Source organism: Oryx dammah, unplaced genomic scaffold (genome assembly GCF_014754425.2).
Source record: "Oryx dammah isolate SB20612 unplaced genomic scaffold, SCBI_Odam_1.1 HiC_scaffold_19, whole genome shotgun sequence".
NCBI lineage: Eukaryota > Metazoa > Chordata > Mammalia > Artiodactyla > Bovidae > Oryx > Oryx dammah.
Window position 1 is genome coordinate 33,523,056 of NW_024070203.1, and position 24,131 is coordinate 33,547,186.

Sequence of the window (24,131 nt, forward strand, 5' to 3'; positions counted from 1 at the left end):
ATCACTCAGGAACAGTAAGGTTGCCAAAAAAGCTGTTTCTGTTAATTCAATCATTGTTGAGGACATACTTTTTTATTAATTTAATATACCATTTAGACCAGACTTTAAGTGGAAAATCCACAGATTAAGGTCACTAGATGGTGCTAAAATCAGCTTCCTGGGGTTTTTTAATTGTTCAAAATTTCTTAAGGAATCAAGCTGTTAAACAGAAAAAGGAAAATTGATAAATACATACTCACACGTAGGTCTTCTCCGTCTGCGAGCACAGAGGACTCACTGCTAGTCTTTTTAACAATCTAGCACATCTTTTGTAATCTAGGAAAAACATTTAAAAGACAATTATGTGTACAGTTACTACAAACGTGGGAAAAGTTGTGTTAAATTACTGTCACTAGTACTTAATAATGATAGCTGTAATTTAATAAGCATCTAATATAGCAAGTACTTAACTGGATTTTCTCACTAATTCTCCTACTGATGTAAGCAGTTGGATGCTATTGCTGTCTTCACTGTAGAGATGAGAAAACAGCCTGAAAATGTTAAGAATCTCATAGCTAGTATTCAGCTTCATTCCAAAGCCCAAAGTTTCTCCACCAGGCTGAGCTACCACTTAATCATTCTGCCTAGATGTCAACAGGACTCGTGCTCCCTAGTCATCAAACACAAGCATTTTTGAAAAACTTAGAACAACTCTGACTCAACATCCTGGGTAAAATTAAATATCCCTCAAGATGACCACTTTAGTTTAAAAAAAAAAAACACTACAAAATGTTTAAAGTTCATTTTCTTTGAAAAGTAAGTTTAGACTGAGAAAGGAATTTAAAAACAGGCAACTGAGTTACCATACTTAATCACGATTTAGATAAAGGAGAGCATTTAAATATTATGCTTGGAATTGCTATTCAGTTCAGTAACTTAAGTATCCAAAAGAATTCATCAGACAACCTTTAAAATACATGCTACCATTATTTAGGAAAAAGTCTATCACTTTTTATATAAATCAGGTGATATGAAACTATTTATTTTTTAAAAAACTTAGGAGGAAATTTTTACTTACACTTCATGGTCATTTTTTTTTCATTTATATGAGACTGCCTTATTTGTGCCAAGGAATTTTAAAAATGATAAAAGGTTTAAATCCTGACAAATACCGTGGTCCTTAAGGAAATCTGGCTATTTTCAGATTTGTCTGAAATAGTCCCAATCAGAATGTGGTTTCATTCCTTTACAGTGTCAATAGCACATACACACACACACACACATTAAGTGTGAGTACCATCAATATTATAAACAGCACATCTTACAATATTTAGTCTATTACTTCCCACTCACAGACAGTTGAAGTTTAAGATTACATGCATCTACAGTTGGATAAAGTTTTTTGGGGGGGTTGTGCCAGGTCTTAGTTGGGGCAGGATCTAGTTTCCCGACAAGGGATTAAGCCCCAGACCCCCTGCACTGCGAGCACAGGGTCTTAGCCACTAGGCTACCAAGGAAGCCCCAAAGAATCTTTTAAAAGAACAAAAATGACTCGAGCTACTTACAAGCTGGCGTCGAGCAGTCCCTGGTGTTGTGATATAGTCTGTGGAAGTGTTTGCTGCACTCAGCTGAAAACGTGACTGGCCCTATCGGACGGGAAAAGAATGCTTATGGCACACGTCAGTGTGTTTTCCAAACAAATTCCCTAGCACTTTCTGCATGGTGATGATATCCCTGGTTTACATCTTCCCATGCCCTTAAAAGACCTTGCCTAAGAGTACGTCTTCCCCCGACCCAGACTCTGGAGGAGGCAATGAGGTGTGTCTGTAAAAAAACAATAAAAATTCACTTCACAATGTCAACAACTCACATAAAAGAACCTTCAATTTCAGAAAAACTCTTCAGAATAATTAAGAGCGAAAAGCTCTAGATAGGAGGAAAAAAATCTGCAGAGAGCAAATTAAGAGGACGTGAAGAATGAAAAAACAAGTATCTCTGGTTTCTACTTTATGCTCTTCAGTTTTGTATTTAACAGGAATGAAGTTTCTATGCAGGGACATTTATTCCACTTTCTACTTAGAGTGATTTGTGTCTTACAAGCGACAAGGACTACTATAAATTGGACAGGGTGTTGAGACTTCCCTTATCTTTCCCCACAAACCAAGATAGTCCACACCAAAATTTATCCCTATGTCTGGAGTCTGCTTTTATGGAAGTGGTAGAAGGAGAGCCCAGAGTGTCGATAGAGAAAGTTGCTCAGTTGTGTACAACTCTTTGCAACCCCATGGACTGTAGCCTACCAGGCTCCTCTGTCCATAGGATTCTCCAGGCAAGAACACTGGAGTGGGTTGCCATTTCCTGCTCCAGTGGATCTTCCTGACCCAGGGATGGAACTCGTATCTCCCGCATTGGCAGGCAGGTTCTTCACCACTAGGAAAAGACTAGGAATCGAGTGAAGGTCGGGTGCACAGTTCACAATGATTAGGTGACTTGCTAGAACGTGGGGCACAGGATAACCCGTAATGATTCACCAAGTTGCAGGAAGAACCCAGGAGTGTCATGGGAGAGGAAGCCACATGTACTGACCATGTGACAGTGGGCCGTCAGGAAGTCTGCTCTGCCCTGCGAGAAACACTTCCACTGTGTTGCTTGCCGGGCAACATGGCTAGACCCCTATTGTATCAAGGAGAGCTCGTCACATGACTCCACCCGATCATCCCTGGATGGCTGGGGCCACACACACTTTTGCCTAAATGGTCCAGGTCCTGTCCCAGATCACACCACATGTTCAAAGGATTCCTTCTGACCAGAATGCCTCTCTGGTAAGGAAAAATTCTACTTATCCTTAAAGCCCAACTTACACGTTGTGTCCCCGACAGCTATTCCTGGTAGTCTTTGGCAAAAACATCCACTTCCTGTGTCTCCCTAAACTCTGCTTACACTTCTATCACTCACCCAGATCTGGTTTATTTCGAATTAATACTAGGTAATAGGATTTGTCCACCTTCCTGACCCAACTGTGAGCCTCTCACAGACATTTATCTTCAAATCCTCACTGCTTCATGAAGTAATCTGCATACATTCTTTTTATCTAATTGAATCACTGATAAAGTTCATGCTTACCTGTGAAATGCTTAATGAATTTGTCTTTTAAGTTCAAATCTCTTGGGAATATTTCTGAAAAGAAAAAAAAGAGAAACTTTAAAATTTCTTGAATGTGTCTTCTTCATTAAAAATAACATTAGAACCACTAATTCAAAAGAATAATTTAGTAATTTTAAATATTTGAAAATAGTGGTTTAAAATTTTAAATATTTTGTAATATTTAATAATGCAAAATATTGATTATATTTTTTAAAGTAAAAAAAAATTAAGTGAACACTGGAGTGGGTTGCCATTTCTTTCTCCAATGCATGAAAGTGAAAAGTGAAAGGGAAGTCGCTCAGTCATGTCCGACTCTTAGCGACCCATGGACTGCAGCCCACCAGGCTCCTCCGCCCATGGGATTCTCCAGGCAAGAGTACTGGAGTGGGGTTCCATTGCCTTCTCCGTCGTTTAACCTAGTAAATCCATAATATAATCCTTTCAATATGTAATCAATGTTTCCCAGGGGGCACTGGTGGTAAAGAACCCATGCCAATGCAGGAGATGTAAGCAATGCCGGTTCAATCCCTGGGTCAGGGGGACCCTCTGGAGAAGGGAATGGCATCCCACCCCAGTGTTCTAGACTGGAGAATGCATGGACAGAGGAGCCTGGAGGGCTACAGTCCATGGAGTCAAGAAGAGTCATACATGACTGAAGTGACTCAGCACACATGCTCGAAAGAAGGCGGTCTGTGATTTTTATACTAAATTTTCAAAATCTGAGGTGTATTTATCAGTCACAGCACATGTCAGTTTGGACCAGCCACCCTCCAAGTGCTCAGCAGTCATAGGTACCCAGTGGCTACCATGCTGGACAGTGCAAGGATAGAATGTATCCTTCATTCCCCTGGTAGTTAATGACAATGGTATAAGAGATTCCATGTACAGATGGATTAAAAATAAAAAGATCCCTAGGTAATGCATGAAAATTATCCTGGAGCAACTTGAATAACCTCTCATCTCATTCATCCAATTTATGAAAATTTCTAGTTTTTATTTAACCAAAACAGTTACCATCTGCCACCGTCATCAATTTTAAGTTTACAATAATATATTTTTAAAGGAACAGATTTGCATATTATGTATATAATGTTGGCAAGCTTATCTCTTGTTGTTACTTCTTATTTAAAAATGAGCAGAGGCCATGTGAAATAATAAAAAATCATAACACAGAACAACTAGAAAATAACAAAAAAATGTGTTTTAGTGATTGCTTTTACCTGCATATAACTTAATATCTTACCAAAAAGATAATTTGCTCTGCCATGATCAATTCTATACAAAGCCATATTAGTGGATCCTTAGTACCTTCTGAGTGCTAAAGGGCATTACTGTGTGTTTCAATCTAGCATTTTTATGTACTTGAACTATTTGTTATATAGTTCCTTGAGTTACCATTTCCTTTAAAGAGATGACATGACTATTCTGCTAAGTCACTTCAGTCCTGTCTTATTATTTGAGACGCTATGGATGGTACCCACCAGGCTCCTCTGTCCACCGGATTCTCCAGGCAAGAATATTGGAGTGGTTTGCCAAGCCCTCCTCCAGGGGATCTTCCTGACCCAGGGATCGAACCCCTGTCTCTTATGTCTCCAGCATTGGTGGACAGTTTCTTTACCACTAGTGCCTCCTGGGAAACCCCATGATTCTTCTCTTTCCCAATATATTGGGTTGGCCAAAAAGTTCATTTGGAGTTTCCCATACTATCCAATGGAAAATCCCAAATGAACTTTTTGGCCAACTCAATATAAAAACAATTATACTTTCAAAAACAAGAACTAGATTTATGACATCAGGGCTGAGAGAATCACTGAGGGAAAATATAAGTATTTAAAATAATGCATATGTAGTAGTAGCTCAGTTCCATGGATCTCTGGGAGTTGGTAAGAAATACAGGATTTCAGGCCCAGGTCTAAGAGTCACTTTAACGAGAACTCTTAGTAGAGTCATTTGCACGTTTGAGAGCTGTACTCTAGATCTTCCAAAAAAGACAAAAAACGTCTTGAATACTCAGCACTGAGTTCCTTCATAATCAATGCTGCTGCTGCTACTGCTAAGTCGCTTCAGTCGTGTCCAACTCTGTGCAACCCCATAGATGGCAGGCCACCAGGCTCTTCCGCCCCTGGGATTCTCCAGACAGGAACACTGGAGTGGGTTGCCATTTCCTTCTCCAGTGCATGAAAGTGAAAAGTCAAAGTGAAGTCACTCAGTCGTGTCCGACTCTTAGCGACCCCATGGACTGCAGCCTACCAGGCTCCTCTGTCCATAGGACTTCCCAGGCAAGAGTACTAGAGTGGGGTGCCATTGCCTTCTCCGACGTAATCAACACGATATAATATTACTAACTAATGCATTTGTCGTTTGTGTTTAGTAGAAGACAAGAGACAGAATTCTTTCCAGTAAAAATCTGCCATTGTTGGGGGGAGGGGTTGTTGATGGTGTTTTGAATTTTTATCACTTCCTTACATTCAGGTACAAACAGATGCTCCAAGCTCATCCCAAGTCATCTCCTGTCCTGTGTTAGCATCAGTCATTTCTCCCAGGAGCCCCAGTTCCTCTTACAGAGCATGGTATCAGAACCAAAGTCTGGACACCAGGTGATGTACTTGCTGCTACTGGGCCATGGCTGCTCCCAGGCCCTCACAGCTGACAGACCAAGGACACATGTGTGTCATATGGGTGGGTGCTCTGATTTTTGGTACTTTGTCTCTTCAGCTGCTCAGTAGTGTCCCAATCTTTGTGATCCCATGGACTTCAGCCAGCCAGGCTTCCCTGTCCTTCACTATCTCCCGAAGTTTGCTCAAACTCATATCCATTGAATTGATGATGCCATCCAACCATCTCATCCTAATGTCTTTTCATATAGTGATTTTTAATATACCTAGTGTTTAAATTATTTAAAATTGTACCACAGTACTTAATGGATGGATTCCCAGCTGAGCTATTTCAAATCCTAAAAGACGATGCTGTGAAAAGGCTCAATATGCCAGCAAATTTGGAAAACTCAGCAGTGGCCACAGAACTGGAAAAGGTCAGTTTTCATTCCAATCTCAAAGAAAGGCAATGTCAAAGATATTCAAACTCATGCACAACTGCACTCATCTCACACCCTAGAAAAGTAATGTTCAAGATTCTTTAAGCCACGCTTCAACAGTATGTGAACCGAGAACTTCCAGATGTTCAAGCTGGATTTAGAAAAGGCAGAGGAACCAGAGATCAAATTGCCAACATCCATTGGATCACAGAAAAAGCAAGAGAATTTCAGAAAAACATCTACTTCTGCTTCATTGACTACAATCTTTGACTGTGTGGATCACAATAAACTGTGGAAAATTCTTCAAGAGATGAGAATACCAGACCACCTGACCTGCTTCCTGAGAAACCTGCATGCAGGTCAAGAAGCAGCAGTTAGAACTGGACACGGAACAACAGCCTGGTTCCTAATAGGAGAAGGAGTACGTCAAGGCTGTATTGTCACCTTGCTTATTTACCTTATATGCAGAGTACATCATGCAAAAAGCTGGAATGGATGAAGCCCAAGCTGGAATCAAGATTGCCAGGGCAAATATCAATAACCTCAGATATGCAGATGACACCACCCTTATGGCAGAAAGTGAAGAGGAACTAAAGAGCCTCTTGATGAAAGTGAAAGAGGAGAGTGAATAAGCTGGCTTAAAACTCAACATTCAGAAAACGAAGATCATGGTATCAGGTCCCATCACTTCATGGCAAACAGATGGGGAAACAATGGAAACAGTGACAGACTTTATTTCTGTGGGCTCCAAAATCACTGCAGATGGTGGCTGCAGCCATGAAATTAAAAGATGCTTGCTCCTTGGAAGAAAAGATATGACATACCTAGATAGCATATTAAAAAGCAGGGACATTATTTTGCTGACAAAGTTCCATATAGTCAAATCTATGGTTTTTCCAGTAGTCATGTATGGATATGCAAGTTGGACCATAAAGAAAGCTGAGTGCCAAAGAATTGATGCTTTTGAACTGTGGTGTTGGAGAAGACTCTTAAGAGTCCCTTGGACTGAAAGGAGATCAAACCAGTCCATCCTAAAGGAACTCAGTCCTGGGTGCTCATTGGAAGGGCTGATGCTGAAGCTGAAGCTCCAAGACTCTGGCCACTTGATGCGAAGAACTGACTCATTGGAAAAGACCCTGATCCCGGGAAAGATTGAAGGCAGGAGAAGGAGACGACAGAGGATGAGATGGTTGGATGGCATCACTGACTCTATGGACATGAGTTTGAGTAAACTCCAGGAGCTGGTGATGGACAGGGAAGCCTGGCATGCTGCAGTCCATGGGGTCGAAGAGTCAGATATGACTGAGCGTCTGAACTGAACTGAACTTGATAGAATACGTTTTTGGAATGTACAGCATCTGTAATATTTCACTGATGATACTGCAAAGAATTTAGGATTCAGATTTGTTTTGTTTTAACAAGGAAATAGATGCAAAGACGTCACAGAGGAAGAGGGCCTGTGAGAGTAGGTGAATTCTGACAGTCAGAGGCAAGAGAAGTGTGTTCCTGGGGTCGGCGGCAAGGCAGACGCAGCAGCTGCCAGTCTGTGATAAGCAGGACCAACCCATGTGACCTGAACCCTGTGAGAACCCCAGAAAGGAAGAGAGGGCAGGTCACAGGGGACTTAATGTCCTGCCATCAAGAGAAGTTAGGACTTCCCTGGAAAACCCAGAGAAACTGCTGCTCATCTGTGATAGGAGGAATACTGGTGTTACAAAGAATATTCATTTGTAATTGTTCATAAATGGCCTTTACATACCTGCTGTAAGCCTCATGCCAGCAAGGTTTTATACTAAAACAAACAAACAACAACAACAACAAAACAGTAACACAAATCTGGTTCCATCAGTCTGCAGAAGAATGTACTGTCACCTCTTGAAAAGGCAAAGCCTTTCTATCAAAACTCTCAAAAAGCCCCTCTTATACTTCTGTTTCCCGTGTGCATGCATGCATGCATGCATACTAAGTCGCTTCAGTCGTGTCCGAATCTTATTCGACCTTATGGACTGTAGCCCGCCAGACTCCTCTGTCCGTGGGGTTCTCCAGGCAAGAACACTGGAGTGGGTTGCCATGCCCTCCTCCAGGGGATCTTCCTGACCCAGGGATCGAAACCCCGTCTCTTATGTCTCCTGCATTGGCAGGTGGGCTCTTTACCACTAGCGCCACCTGTTACACACTGCACACCAATTCCTACTGTCTCAAGTTCCTCCAAACTCCCTCTAGTCCCACAACTAGCCACTTCTCAGCCAGCCAACCCTGTCTTTATTTCAGTAGAGGAGACCCCAGTGCTCCCCTTCTTCTGCAGAATTCTGGGCATGATGCTTTGCTCCATTCTGCTGATGTGATGGTGGAACAGTGGAGAAGCCAGGATGCAAGTAATGAAAGCACACTGGCTATTCTGAGGTCCCAGCAGGGGGCACTCCTGGCGCTAGGGAGACAGCCCGGCGTGAACCAGGGTGATTGATGGGCAGGACAAAACAAAGGCAGGACCAGAGACATTGGAGAGGACAAGTCTAACACGAGTTCCTTCAGCACAAGAACCAATCATGTTGGTTCGTTGTGTTCCCACACCCATCAGAGTACGTCCGGTGTGTGCTGAGCGGCTAAATGACAGCAAGACTGCCGCCCTGTGCTGCGATCTCTCAGCGGGGTACACCCCCGGGGCGCCTCTGCTCCCAGCCTAGAAGGGCATCTCCACGTGCGCACAGGCTCCAGAGACACCTCTGAGGAGCTTCCTCCTCCTCCCCAACCCCCCACATAACCCCTCACACCCCCTCACTCCCACACACCCCGCGCCTTCCTGCCCTGCGCACGCCCTGCACCCCAGCGCCGGGTCGGTCCTCCTAGTTTCCGGCTTTTCGCGTCTCCTGCTCGTTCACCCGCCATCCTCTCCACCTCTGTGTCCCCCGACGTTGGCTGCTACTTCTCCTTCCCATCCACCCCTTCTACTCCATCACTCGTTGGGCAACTAAGTGGTCAGGATCCTGAGCGCCCAGAGCTGGTTCGGGAGCCGTGGGCAGCGTGGGGGCGGGGAGGAGGACTCAGCTAAGCATCCTCAACCAGCCCCCTCGCCAGCTCCGTGGGGCGCAGAAGAGCGTCGGGGCTCCAGACGCCGGTCATCTGACTTTATCCCCAAACTCGGAGAGACCGGCACGAGGCCCTGCGAGGTGCTGACCTGTCCTCCGGCCTCTGCCGCCTCTGCCGCTGGGATGGAAAGGCAGGTCCTCGGGCTGTAAGCCTGCACCCACAAGGCTTCCCACACCGGGAAGGGGAGCTTCGGGCTGGTTCCTCTGTCAGATGGGTTTCTGGTCACTTAAGTCTTGGCTGCGGTACATCTAATAATCTCATGACCTCTTTCCCTGAGTGCCAGGTACCTGCAGCGACGCCTATTCTTCGCGGCGCACGGTCAGGCTGCCCCTGCTCAGCGCGGCTCGGAGCCGTCGGAGCACCCCCGCCCCAGGCCCGGCGCGCGGGGATGCTCACCTGCGCTCCGAGAGGCCGCGGGGAGGGACGGCTTCGGCTCCTCGCCCGCGACGTGCGCGCCCCTGAGGCCCCCGGGCCTCCCCTGCGTCCCTCGCGGGGCCAGGACGAGCGCCAGCAGGAGCAGCGCGGGCACCGGGGCGCCTGGCCTCGCCGGTCGCATGGGCGCGCGGGAGCGGCCGAAGAGCAGGCGGGTGTCGGGCGGAGGGTCCGCTCCCAGAGGACAGACGGCGGGCGACACCTGCGCGCCTCGGGGAGGGACGCGGGGCGCGGACACAGGACGAGGACTCGGGGCTGCCGGGGGGAACAGGGCGAGTCCCAGAGCAAGAATGCTCACGGGGCCGCGCAGCCTCTCCGACGACCCAGCCTTGGCTCTGCGGGTGTCCAGGCTCCTCGCGCAAGGCCCACTCCGTCTACCGCCGCGTCCAGTCCACTGGGCTCGAGAGAACCGGCAACTTCCCGGTCTGGACCGCGGAGAGCAGCGCGGGAGCGGCGCGCGGCGGCAGAGAAGCGGCTCCCGGGCTGGAAGGTGTGGGTCCCCGGAGCTTGAGCCCCGCCCCCAGTCCCGCCCCCAGCCCGGAGCCCCGCCCGCTCCCCGACCTGGGCCTGGTTTGGGAGGGGGTGGAGGACAGCGGCTCCTTCCCGCCCACCGCCCCCGCCCTCGGCCCCGCATGGTACCCCTTGCCGCCACCTAACCGTGCGCTCTGGAGCGCAGTCCGCCGGGGTGGTCTCCTTAAGACAAAGACCTCTTCTCCAGCCTCTGGTGGATGCCCACGAGAGAGAATGAGATTAAGTCCAGCGGTTCTTATTAAAATAAAACGGGCATCTCTCATCAAAGCGCGCCGCGTGAATCATAGCGGTTCCAGACATTTCATTAGCCCTCTTTATTGCTTTATATTATGTATGTTGAGAAGTTCTGAAATCTCCGGCTAATTAGTTGGTTGCTTATTGTCTCCTCAGATGCAAAGTGCACAACTGGTGGAAGGAAGAGGGGAGGAGTAACGCTAAACAGTCCTACAAAGACATCTTGTCACTCACAAATCCTCAAAAGTAATCCCAACTTTTTCAAGTGGTTTTTCTAGACGTGGTGTTGCCAAAATGTCCGGAAAATCGCGAAAACAAAGCAAGCCTTACAAGAGCCTATCAAATCATGGCTTTGATTGAAACTCCTGGGAGCAAAGTGTGTTTTCCGCGGGGCTCGATCTCTGGATGGGGAAGATCCCCTGGAGGAGGAAAGGGCAACCCACTCCAGTATTCTTGCCTGGAAAATCCCATGGACTAATCCCATAGTCTGGTGGGCTACAGTCCACAGGGTGGCAGAGATTTGAACACGACTGAGTGACTGAGCAGGCATGCACACACGTGCTCCAGGTGACGACTGATGCTTCCCGTCACTTTACTAGCAGAGAAGCACAAGAATCTGGTGTTTTCACAGCAAACACAGCAGGGAGAGAATCCACCGTGGGACACATGGCCAAGGGATCTTAGTGAAAAAAAACAGGGTGTGGTCAGGCCCTGGTGAAGGGGATTATACTCACAGCTCTACTCAAGGGAAATAAGACATTAGCAGTTCAGGGACATTGACAGGTATTAATATTTCAGAAATTAATTTTAATCAGAAATACAAGTTGAGAATGATGATGAAAACAGTGGGAAAACTACAGTGTGAAATGACGCTGGTGGAAGAAGAGACCCAGAACCGACAGTGAGACAGGGAACCCATCACCTATTTGTTGGTGAAAAATCACTCTCCAACCTTGTTCATCTTGCAGCTGAAAGTTTGTATCCTTTTCCCCAACCTGTCTCTATTTCCCGTAGCCCCCAACCCCTGGCAACCACTTTTCTACTCCCTGTTTTATGTGTTTGGCTTTTTAAAAGATTCCACACATAAGTGACATCATGCGATTTTATCTTTCTCTGCCTGGCTTATCTGACTTAGTGTAATGCCCTCCAGATCCATCTATGTTGTCACAAACGACAGGGCTTCCTGCTTTTTCATCTTCCTTATCCAGTCATCTGTTGTTGATGGACACTTAGCAGGCTCCAGATCTTGGCTATTGTGATTAATGCTGCAGTGAATATGGCAGTGCAGACATCTCTTTGAGATACAGCTTCATTTCCTTTGGGTATATACCCAGAAGCGAGACTGCTGGGTCACATGGTAGTTCCGTTTTCCATGCTGGCTGCACTTATTTTGAACCAACTGTGAACCAACGGTGCACAAGGATTCCCTTTTCTTCATGTTTGTTGCCTTTCTTCCCTGATAGCTCAGTTGGTAAAGAACCCGCCTGCAACGCAGGAGGCCCCAGTTCGATTCCTGGGTCAGGAAGATCCCCTGAAGAAGGGAAAGGCTACCCACTCCAGTATTCTGTCCTAGATAATTCCATGAACTGTGTAGTCCATTGGGTCACAAAGAGTCAGGCACAACTGAGCAACTTTCACTCACTCTATTACAGCCATACTCACAGCTGTGAGATGATCTCTCACTGTGGTTGTGAAGTTAAAATTTTCCCTGATGCTCAACAATGTTGAGCATCTTTTCATGTATGTGCTGACCATTTGTATGTCTTTTTTGAAAAATGTCTATTCAGTTCCTCTGCCCATTTTAAAGTCAGGTTGTTTGGGGAGCAGGGAGCGTTGGTATTGAATCATGTGAATTTTTAATGCATTTTGGATATTAACCCCTTACCAAACCCCTTATAGTTTGCAAGTGTTTTCTCCCATTCAGTAGATTGCCTTTTCATTTGGGGGGTGGTTTCCTTTGCTGTGCAGAGCTTTTATATTTATGTAGTCCCATTTGCTTAATTTCCTATTTTGTTGCACTTCCTTTTGGTGTCAAATCTAAAAAATCATTGCAAAGACCAATGTCAAGAGATTTTTTGCTATGCTTTCTTTTAGGAGTTTTATGCTTCCAGATCTTACATTCACATCTTTAATCCATTCTGAGTTGATTTTTGTGTATGGTGTGAGATGGTAGTCTAATTTCATTCTTTTTGAACATGGCAGCAGCAGCAGCGTCCAGTTTTCCCAACACTATTTATTGGAGAGAGCATCCTTTCCCTAGTGTATATTTTTTTACCTCTTTACCATAAATTAACTGACCATATATTATTAACAACCCTTTATTTATAGGCTCTCTATTCTGTTTCATTGACTTGTGTGTCTGTTTTTATGTCAGCACACACTGTTCTGATGACTATAGCTCTGTAATAAAGTTTTACATCACATCAGGAAATGTGATGCTTCCATTTTGTTTTCCTTTCTTTATGTTATTTTGGCTATTCATGCTCTCAAACATTTTTAAAAGATAGATTTCAAAAGGCACTAGTTGTCCAGTGGTTAGGACTCAGAGCTTTCACTGCCAAGGGCCCAGGTTCAATCTCTAGTTAGGGAAGTAAAATCCCACCTGCAAGCCATACACTATGACCAAAATAAAAGAAAAAAGATTAAGTAAAAGGCACAATTGAAAAACTCGTTGCTACACTTTCCCAAAATGATCAATAATGTAAACTTAAAATCATCATCTCTATACGTATTTTGTACCTTCTTTTACAACAAGGTTGGTTTTTTTTTGACCAAAGTGAATAGAAGTCCTACTTCAGGTCAGCTGAGATTACTGATTCAGGGTTGTCTGTTAGAAATTCGGGACCTCAATTCAGTTTTGAATTCAGGGAACACAAAATCTGGGAGAACTTCCAAGACAAAGCATGTCATGGAGTTTGTGGACCCAGTGAAGTGAAAGTCACTAAGTCATATCCAACTCTTTGCAATCCCATAGACTATACAGCCCATGGAATTCTCTAGACCAGAATACTGGAGTGGGTAGCCTATCCTTCTCCAGGAAATCTTCCCAACCCAGGAATCGAACCGGGGTCTCCTGCATTGCGGGCGGATTCTTTACCAGTTGAGCTTCTAGGGAAGCCTTATAGACCCAAGTCCCTTCCTATGGAAACAAAAGCTTTCAAGCTCATTTCTCTGTAGAACTAGGTGTATTACATTTCACACTCACCTTTCTAACTATAATCTCTTATACAACTCAATTTCTTTCATAGCTTTTTTCCTGCCTATATTAATGGAATTCTGTACACACACATACTCTAGACTTTAAGACTGTTACATAATATTTTACTGTCTGACTTGACCTAAACTTCATTCAATACAAATATAGTTTGAATTGAGTAATAGACAACATATTCTGTAAATATGATGGAAGTATCCTCCTGCAACACAGGAGACCCAGGTTTGATCCCTGGCTTGGGAAAATCCCCTGGAGAAGGGAATGGCAATCCACTCTAGTATTCTTGCCTGGAAGATTCCTTGGACAGTGGAGCCTGGTGAGCTACAGTCCATGGGGTTGCAAAGAATTGGACACGACTGAGCGACTAATACATGCACACTTTTCTTTTTATCTACCAACCCTTCAGAGTTTTTGCTGTGATTCATGCAATTATATAGCAGGACAAGGGAGAGAAAAAGGAGAATATCAGTAAGGTGATTTATACCAAATGAATAAGTAAGAGGCATATTTATGACTAAATTTCCTATAACAAACTAGCTTTGTGACAACGTGCAGTTTCTATCAACCATTTCAGCAGTGTTTATAATTATCAAGCTTTGGCATTAATGAGTTACATTATGGAAAAGACACTACAGTAAAACAATGTACAACACAAAATCTTTCAGCTCAGTCACTCAGTTGTGTCCGACTCTGCGACCCCATGGACTGCAGCACGCCAGGCTTCCCTGTCCATCACCAACTCCCGGAGTTTACTCACACTCATGTCCATTGAGTCGGTGATGACATCCAACCATCTCATCCTCTGTCCTCCCCTTCTCTTCCCTCATCTCTACACAAAATATCAGGAAAGTAAGACAAAGAATCCATAGCCTGTGATAAATGTGACAGCCAATCTCATTTACCATCACAGAGTCAGAATGAACAGACAGGTAACACCAGGCTTTTTGTCTGTCTGCTGATTGGCAAGTATTCCATATTTCTTATTATCTTTGGAACAAAAAACAACTTACAGCCTAGCACATAGCACAGCAGCAAAGTAAAGGAAAGACATATAGGTCTAGGGATATTGGAAACTTGCTTTCTCTCTGTGATTTCTCTCAGGTCTCTCTAAATATTTGGCCCATCCATACCTTTATTTTTATTATTATTAATTTTCTGTTGCACTCACTCTCTGTTGCTCCACACAAGCCTTCTGTAAGGGCTACTCTTTCTTGCAGTGTGCAAGCTTCTCAATGCTGTGGCTTCCTAGTTGCAGAGCACAGGTTCTATGTGTGCGGGTTTCAGTAGTTGTGGCTCCCGGGCTCTAGAGCACAGGCTCAGTAGCTGTGGTACACAGGCTTTGTTGCTCTGCAGCATGTGGGATCTTCCCGGACCAGAAATCGAACCATGTCCCCTGCATTGCAAGGTGGATTCTTAACCCCTGGACCCCCATGGAAGTCCCCATACATACCTTTAAACTCAAGGCAAGGCCAGAAGAGAATTATCCTGTATATTGGTACCACGTGATTCTCCTGGGTGACATAAGCTTCCTGACTGCCTGCAAATGGTCTCCATTGAAGGAGGCAACAGAGTGGACCTCACAAGATGCTGCTCTGAGCACATACAAACACATGTGACCGTGCTGTCCTAAGTGGCCACCACTCTGAACACATGGGGCTCTTTAAAGACATTACTAAATGATGCCAGAATTATGAAAAGCTTAATTTGTGTGCCTCCTCTCACAAGTGTTTAGTCTGAGGCACCTTTATGTCACTTTTATGATTCTGAATCAGCTAAGTGGCATACTTAAATAAAGTGGGAGGACAAAGACAGTACTTATAATTCTCTAGCAAGGGCATCATCATGAGCTCTGTTCATACTTTTGAGCTGAGATACACAGATACAAAGACACAGAAACCAATTGCGATGCTCTTAGGCGAACGTTAGAAGCATTACAAACTCTGAAAGTGTTTATGTGCTGTGCTGCGAGCACATAAACCATCCAAGTGATTGGGAATAATTCAAACCAAGTAAAAGGTTGGAATTTGAAAGCATTTAATAAACTTTTATAACGTGCAATGTCACACAGAGCAAAATGAATTATAAGACAGCACTCTGATCTTGAAGGAGAAGCAACATAGTATCTGTTAGACTGGACTTGAAACAATAAACGTTAGTCACAGGTCATGCATGGTACCAGCAGGGAGTAGCTGCAGTTAACTCAAGTAAAACTTCCTTGGTGGAACCGTGGATAAGACTCCACCTGCCAATGCGGGAACACAGGTCTGATCCCTGATCTGGGAAGATCCCACATACCTCAGAGCAGCTAAGCCCCGCGCGCCGCAACTACTGAGCCTGTTTCTAGGGCCCAGGAGTGACAACTACCGCGCCTACACACTGTAGGCTCAGTCCACATGCCCTAGGGCCCGTAATCTGCAATTAGAGTAGCCTGCACACTGCAGCAAAGAGCAGCCCCCACGTGTCACAACTAGAGAAACCCCATGCAGCAACAAAGACCCAGTGCGACCAAAAATAAAATAAATTAAAAAAAATTTTTTTAACTGTTAGAGCTTAAATAAAAAGAAGAAGAAGTAGACTATAAGATAGAGTCTAACATGGCATTTCTAGGAAATGGGCTCCCCAGGGAATCTACCTGGATGCATATCCCAGCTCTACACTTCATAGCTGTGTGACCTTTAGGGTACCTCACTCTCCCCAAGCCTCTGGTCCCTCCCTGAATAACAGGAATAACCCACCCACACACTTACCCACCCACAATTAAGCTCGACTTAATTTTAGTCTCCTTTAAAATAAATACAAATCTAGAAATCCCAGGAAGGCCAGAGGCCAGCTGCTATGCGATCCTGTAGTTCAGCAAGAACAATTTTCAGTCCTCTGCTGGCGATGTGAACGATGTTTTCATTTCTTTGGATGAGACTGATCTCCTTTTGAAGAAGTGGCCATAGCAGGCTCTTGCCTGCAAAATAGTGTCTGCTGGGCTTCCCAGGTGGCTCAGACAGTAAAGAATCTGCCTGCAATGTGGGAGACCCAGGTTCAATCCCTGGGCCTGGAAGATCCCCTGGAGAAGGAAATGGCAACCCACTCCAGTATTCTTGCCTGGGAAATTCCATGGACGGGAAGCCTGGTGGGCTACAGTCAATGGGGTCACAAAGAGTCGGACACAACTGAGCGACTGACACTTTAGAGAAGGGAGAGGTTGGTTCCTCTCCTTAAGATTCCTCAATTAACTCTCAAACCTGTTTGTTAGAAATGCCACTGACATGTGAGGCTGACGGCGGTCTCGGGCACACTGGACCTGGGAGCCCCTCTTCAGACCCCGTGTGAAGCTTCCTCTGTGCATGTCACTTCTGTGTGGACCACCTACCACCACCCTCTCAGCCAGTGACAAGCTAAATTCAGTTCAGTCAGTTCAGTTCAGTCGCTCAGTCGTGTCCGACTCTTTGCAACCCCATGAACCGCAGCACGCCAGGCCTCCCTGTCCATCACCAACTCCTGGAGTTCACTCAGACTCATGTCCATCAAGTCAGTAATGCCATCCAGCCATCTCATCCTCTGTCGTCCCCTTCTCCTCCTGCCTCCAACCCCTCCCAGCATCAAAGTCTTTTCCAATGAGTCAACTCTTCGCATGAGGTGGCCAAAGTACTGGAGTTTCAGCTTTAGCATCATTCCTTCCAAAGAACACCCAGGACTGATCTCCTTTAGAATGGACTGGTTGGTCTCCTTGCAGTCCAAGGGACTCTAAAGAGTCTTCTCCAACACCACAGTTCAAAAGCATTAATTCTTTGGCGCTCAGCCTTCTTCACAGTCCAATTCTCACATCCATACACGACCACTGGAAAAACCATAGCCTTGACTAGATGGACCTTTGTTGGCAAAGTAATGTCTCTACTTTTGAATATACTATCTAGGTTGGTCATAACTTTCCTTCCAAGGAGTAAGCGTCTTTTAATTTCATGGCTGCAATCACCATGATTGGAGCCCCCAAAATAAAGCCTGACACTGTTTCCACTGTTTCACCATCTATTTCCCATGAAGTGATGGGACCAGACGCCATGATCTTCGTTTTCTGAATGTTGCACTTTAAGCCAACTTTTTCACTCTCCTCTTTCACTTTCATCAAGAGGCTTTTTAGTTCCTCTTCACTTTCTGCCATAAGGGTGGTGTCATCTGCATATCTGAGGTTATTGATATTTCTCCTGGCAATCTTGATTCCAGCTTGTGCTTCTTCCAGCCCAGCGTTTCTCATGATGTACTCTGCATATAAGTTAAATAAGCAGGCAAGCTAAATTAGTCCCTTCCAATTCTCCTCCTGGGACCTCACGTTGCACTGAAACAGGTGAGCAGTCAGCTGTCTTGCATATACTATCTCTTAAACCATGTCTTCAATTTTTCCAGCCTGAAGATGGGGCATTTACTTTTCACTCCGCTGGTTACTCGGAAAGGAGCTCAATACATATTTGGGGGTGGGCTGACTGGAGCAAGTGACAGAGATCAACAGGATTCCTCCCAGTCTGTTTCTGTGCAGGACGAGGTTAGAATGGCAGCTTATTCACCATTAGGTGGCAGTGGTGAACTTAATTTCTGGACAGATGATTAGATCAGAAAGGCAATAAATTGCCAAAAATGCCTGATTTCACTTTTCATCCCTTTATTGTGTTTTCCTTCAGCCTCCAAGGCCCTCCCTGGCTCTCTGAGCTTTCTCTGCCACTTTCACAACAGTTGTAGTTGAAGGAGCTCCCTCATGTAGAATTCTCTGTCTCGATTCTTCCAACTGTGGGGTTTCTCCGAAATCACATCCATCAGGGCTTCCCTGGTGGCTGAGACGGTAAAGAGCCTGCCTGCAATGTGGGAGACTGGGTTCGATCCCTGGGTCAGGAAGAACCCCTGGAGAAGGGAACGGCAACCCATTCCAGTATTCTTGCCTGGGAAATCCCGTGGACAGAGGAGCCTGGTGGGCTACAGTCCATAGAGTCACAAAGAGGCAAACACAGCTGAGCGACTAACACATCACACTTTCACATTTATAGAGGCCATAAACTGGAAGAGTTCTCTGAAATCAAGATACAGGGGAGCAATTTTATTTCAACCAAAAGAATTCATATAAATTCTCTTTGTTATTACAAGTCATAAACAAACTCATTGATTGTCATCCTTAGCAATGAAGGAGATTCATTCTTGTTACTTGAGTCTCCTGAAGAAAATACTACCCTCTATTTAAATTAAAATGCTTAAAAATGACAAGAACAATGGGGGAAATGACTTTTACTGCCTCAAAGGACTATCAATTTACTTGCTGTTTCTAGTTTTAATTTCGCAGCAGAAAGAATACTCATTTACCTTAAAAAAACTAAAAAATATTATTTGTGGTATATAGATAGAAATATTATTTATGGCTTTAAATAAACCATTCATGGGATGGTTTATCTCTTATGAATGGACTCAGTGCCACCAGTTAAATTAATGAATGTTTTCTGAGTGAGGTTGATGGTTGGGCTGAGAACACGGTTAGGGGGAAAATCTCCAGGCCTCCGGGGATGCTGTGCTCGTTAAACCTACTGTAAAAGTTTGTTTAAAGTTCCATCTTCTATCTTCTTAAGGAGTCTTAGCTATAAAACCAATCCAAACCCTTTAAGGAAAAAAAGGGACCTTATGTATCTGCTAACCTCCATGTAAATCTCATGAGGGTGATTAATATGATTACTTAAACCCAACTGTCCCAAAAGGGGTTTTTTGACAGTTTTATGAGGGAATTAGTTACTCTCTATTTTACTGCCGGTCTTGTCCTCCCAGCTGCTCAGTGTCTTTCTGGGGTGTCTGCGGGCTGGTCCTTCCCTCCCAGCCCGGGGCCAGAAGCTGAGCTGCAAGTCCCCCACAGAGGACATCTTCACCCCAGCCTCGTCTCCTTCACAGGTAAGTCCCATGGTCATGCCATGGACATCTCACCTGAGAAGAACTTCCTTCTCTGCTCTGCTTCTCGTCTGCAATTCTCTGGGGAGATTAAACACGTATGGAGTGAGGATAGTGTTTCTGTCCCCTGAGCCCTTATTGCTGAGTAGCCTTATTCCTTCCATCGCCCTGGACAGGTGTTCCTGCATCTCTCGCCCTGCCCGGAAACCTCAGCACTGAGGGTTGAGACATTCATTCCTCTGATCTGTTCAGACATCACTTTCAGAGTAGGTTTACACACTTTCAACTCTGTCCTGAGTGGTAGTAACTTTTTCCCTCTCTGGAGCAATCCAAACATCAGGTGGATAGCCCTAGGAAATTCGTACACACTACTAACCTGAAGCATTGTTTCAGGTTTTCATAATGATGGCTATGGCAGCCTCTGATAGCTTATAATTTTATACAACTCTATGGATGCTTTTGAACTGTGGTGTTTGAGGAGACTCTTGAGAGTGCCTTGGACTACAAGACCAGTCAATCCTAAAGGAAATCAACCCTGAATATTCACTGGAGGGACTGTTGCTGAAGCTGAAGTTCCAATACTTTGGCCACCTGATGTGAAAAGCAGACTCATTGGAAAAGACCCTGATGCTGGGAAAGATTGAAGACAGGAGGAGAAGAGGGCAACAGAGGATGAGATGGTTGGATGGCATCACCGACTCCATGGACATGAATTTGAGCAAATTTCGGGAGATAGTGAAGGACAGAGGAGACTGGCCTGCTGCAGTCCATGAGGTCACAAAGAGTTGGAAATGACTGAGCCACTGAACAACAACGTTGATGATTAATAATAGGCTTGAATTTTAGAACACTGGAGCCACGCAAATGTTTGAATTCATGCTTTGTATCCAAATCACAATGGAAAAACTCATATGCCATTCAAAGAAATCATCTATTAAATTTTGACTTTCTGAGGAAGTTGCCTGCTAATGAAGAGAATAGATTTTAAGTCATTCACTGCAGGAAGAACTCTGTCAAATATCTATTGCATGAATAAAATCTGAAGAGTTGAAAAAATTACATGTTTGTATTAGATTTTTCATACATTATTCCTCAGCTCAAAGAGATTTGAATTTAGATGTAGGATAAAGAGACTTGCTGCACTCTGCATGTAAATAGTAGCCAAATTCAAAGAAACAAGGTTAATTTCATATGCTCTTTTGGTGCCCTAATTATTAAAGCAATTGCCACCTTTGTAACCGGTACTCATCGATATCAAGCAGACGAGAGAAAACAGCATCGTAAATTTGGTTACCCATCATGGAAACACCACACTCACTTTGGCAAGATGGTGATTGTTGTTTTCAGTGGGACCATCCCTGACAATTCTGAGATTGTGCCTAGTCTCACCTTCTGCCACTAGGAAACACGTCCAGACATATTTTACAGGAGCAGATGGTCAGTAATAATATTCGTTTTCTAAATCTAAATGTCCTTTCACTTATCTGTGTCCTTATTGTACTGCTCAGTTAGGGGTAGGGTTAGGGTTTGGGTGTGAAATCACCATCATTGAAGGTACCTCTCAGTCACGGGATATTGTTTCCATTGCTAACACCTGAGCTTTTTATTTTTTCTGACATCGGCAGCAATTTGTGTTGAGGCCTTTTTGTACCTCCAGATTAACATACTTCAGAATGTTAATAATGTTAATAAGGCCTTTTTTGTAAATTGATCCTCAGGCTTTTAGGAGAAATTAGAATTTTTAAAAAAACACCAGTCTTAGAAGAACTAAATATAATCTTGTATGAAAATATCATTCAACTGTGATGTTATCCTTGTACACTAGATGTCTAGCCATTATTTCTACTACCAGTACAACTAAGCCCATGCGCTACAGCTACAGAAGCACACGCACCCTAGGACTTGTGCTCCAAAACAAGAAAGCACCCCACTCACTGAAACTACAGGAAAGCCGTCACAGCAACAGAGACCCAGCACAGCCAGAAATAAATAGTGAATAAAAATAATAAATAAAATCACTTTTAAAAAGAACTTTAGTCTTAAACATATGGTAATTTAAAAATTGCTCATGAACAACACAGGACATGTAGAAAACAGACGTTTCTTGGATGCATTCAGTGTTAGCCTTGCACACATACAGCCTGCTTTGGCCACAGAAGATAAGCACAGGCGTCTGGGATGTTTAAACTCAGGGACCCCTTTCTGGAGGTGCGGCCCAAGGCCACAGTGAGCTGGACCATAGGAAAAGTGAAAGAAAGTGAAGTTGCTCAGTTGTGTCTGACTCTTTTGAGACCGCATAGACTGTAGCCCACCAGGCTCCTCCATCCATGGGATTCTCCAGGCAAGAATACTGGAGTGGGTTGCCATTTCTTCTCTAGGGGAGCTTCCCAACCCAGGGATCGAATCTGGGTCTCCTGCACTGCAGGCAGACGCTTTTCCATCTGAGCCACCAGGGAAGTCCTGGACCGTAGGGGCGGGCTGCAAACCACCTCTGCCTTCCAGGCCTCCTTCCTCAGGGAGGTGGCAGCCAGTGAGCTCACTGAGACAAGCTGACTTTGGAAGAAAAACACCGAGGACTGAATTTCCAAGGACAGGGCAAACAGGGCAGGCTGGGCGGAGTCACCCAGGACATTTACTACAGTGCCTGACACACAGGAGAGTCAGTCACAGGAGCTCAGCACACAGGCCTGTAATGGCTGTTCCTGTAAGTTCCAAACATTGGCTGCTTGAAAAAGGATAGTTTCCCAAAACTCCTCAAGGGCTCTGCCCAAACAAGTGGTCCTGGACAGATTAATCCAAGTTTGAGGAGGGAATTCCCTGACAGTCCTGTGGTTAGGATGCCATGCTTTAACTCATGGGAAGTGGGTTCGATTCCTGGTTGGGAAACTAAGATTCCTCGTGCCATATGATGTGGCCAAAAAAAAGAAAAGAAAAGAAAGAAATCCAAGTTTGACAAGATTGACCCAATACTGCTGAATTTATTAAGTTACTTAATTATCCTTTTTTTAATATAAAGGCTGAGCACCAAAGAATTGATGCTTTTGAACTATGGTGTTGGAGAAGACTCTTGAGAGTCCCTTGGATAGCAAGGAGATCAAACCAGTCAATCCTAAAGAAAAATCTACCCTGCATATATTCATTGGAAGGACTGATGCTGAAGTTCCAATACTTTGGCTACCTTATGCAAAGAGCCGACTCATTGTAAAAGACCCTGACGCTGGGAAAGATTGAGGGCAGGAGGAGAAAGGGGTGACAAATGATGAGATGATTGGATGGCATCACCGACTCAATGGACATGAGTTTGAGCAAACTCTGGAAGATAGTGAAGGACAGGGGAACCTGGTGTGCTGCAGTCCATGAGGTCACAAAGGGTCAGACACGACTGAGCGACAATAACAACAGTTACACTTTTTGCTCTCCAAATTCAGGCTGGGAGCCCTGAGAGTTCCCACAAGCATCCATATGTGATATGACTAGCATGTTCATGAAGTAGGTAGCTCTAAAACACTAAACACTAAACGGAAACACACAGCATAGAAGGAGGAAACAAGAAAGAAAATGGTAGGTGAAGGGCAGGCTTGGATCCATCTATAACAAAGAATGATCATCAAAGGTTTCAAAGTCACAAACAGAAATAAAACTAAACATTGTGATAGAACAATTTCAATGCTTCTGAAAAGCTGAATTCTCCTGGAAGACAAATTAAAATCCACCAAGACGTGGATGGAATTAAACTATTAAGTAGGTGGAATTAAACTATTAAGGCAACTGGTAGAGGCCGTCTATGGGGTCGCAGAGTCGGACACAACTGAAGCGACTTGGCAGCAGCAGCAGCAGCAGAGGAAATAATCTGTAATTTAGGCCACAGAGAACATTTTAGGGCTTCCCAGGTGGCACTAGTGATCAACAGTGATAAACAGCCGACCTGCCAGTGCAGGTACATAATGAGATGTGGGTTCAATCCCTGACTTGGGGAAGATCTCCTGGGGAAGGGAATGGCTACCCACTCCAGTATTCTTGCCTCAAAAATCCCATGGAGAGAGAAGCCTGGTGGGCTATTGTGCAAAGGGCAGTAAAGAGTTGGACACGAATGAAACAACTTAGCACACACACGAACAGTTTTAGTTTTGCCTTTCTCATTTGATACCCTCTTTGTAAAACTTAAAAAATAAAACAGGTTCCAGTTTGTTTAAAAAATTTCTTGCCATCTGTTGTAGTAATTGAGCTTAATCATGTGATGATCTCAGAAACTCTTATTAATTTGTAATTATTTTTAATTGTATAAAATAGTAAGCCTTCATCATAGTTGTAGAAATAATATTTCTTTGTGAGCTGTTGGCCATTTTATTTTGGTTATTCCAGTCACTGAAGAGACTTTTTCATTAGCACAGACAAGTTTATCTTTTCTCTTCCTTTTATAATTTCTTTTTTGTAAGATTAGAAAGTCTCCCCCTTCTAGGTGGTGACAAACATTTAACTGCATCACTGGGCTTGTTTTTAAATGGCATTTACATTTTCTATTGGAGAAGGAAATGGCAACCCACTCCAGTACTCTTGCCTGGGAAATCC

The 24,131-nt window shown here is 44.4% G+C and overlaps 1 protein-coding gene across 1 annotated transcript; it reads right to left on the reverse strand.

Annotated features, from left to right (window-relative positions):
* Nucleotides 1–235: 235 nt before the first annotated feature.
* Nucleotides 236–9,800, reverse strand: ALKAL1 (ALK and LTK ligand 1). Its single transcript, XM_040261682.1, has 4 exons — nt 9,641–9,800; nt 3,103–3,156; nt 1,545–1,625; nt 236–315 (listed from the first exon to the last, which is right to left on the reverse strand). Exons 1-4 carry the CDS (start codon nt 9,798–9,800, stop codon nt 236–238), a joined length of 375 nt encoding a protein of 124 aa, XP_040117616.1.
* Between the last annotated feature and the right edge of the window lie 14,331 nt (nt 9,801–24,131).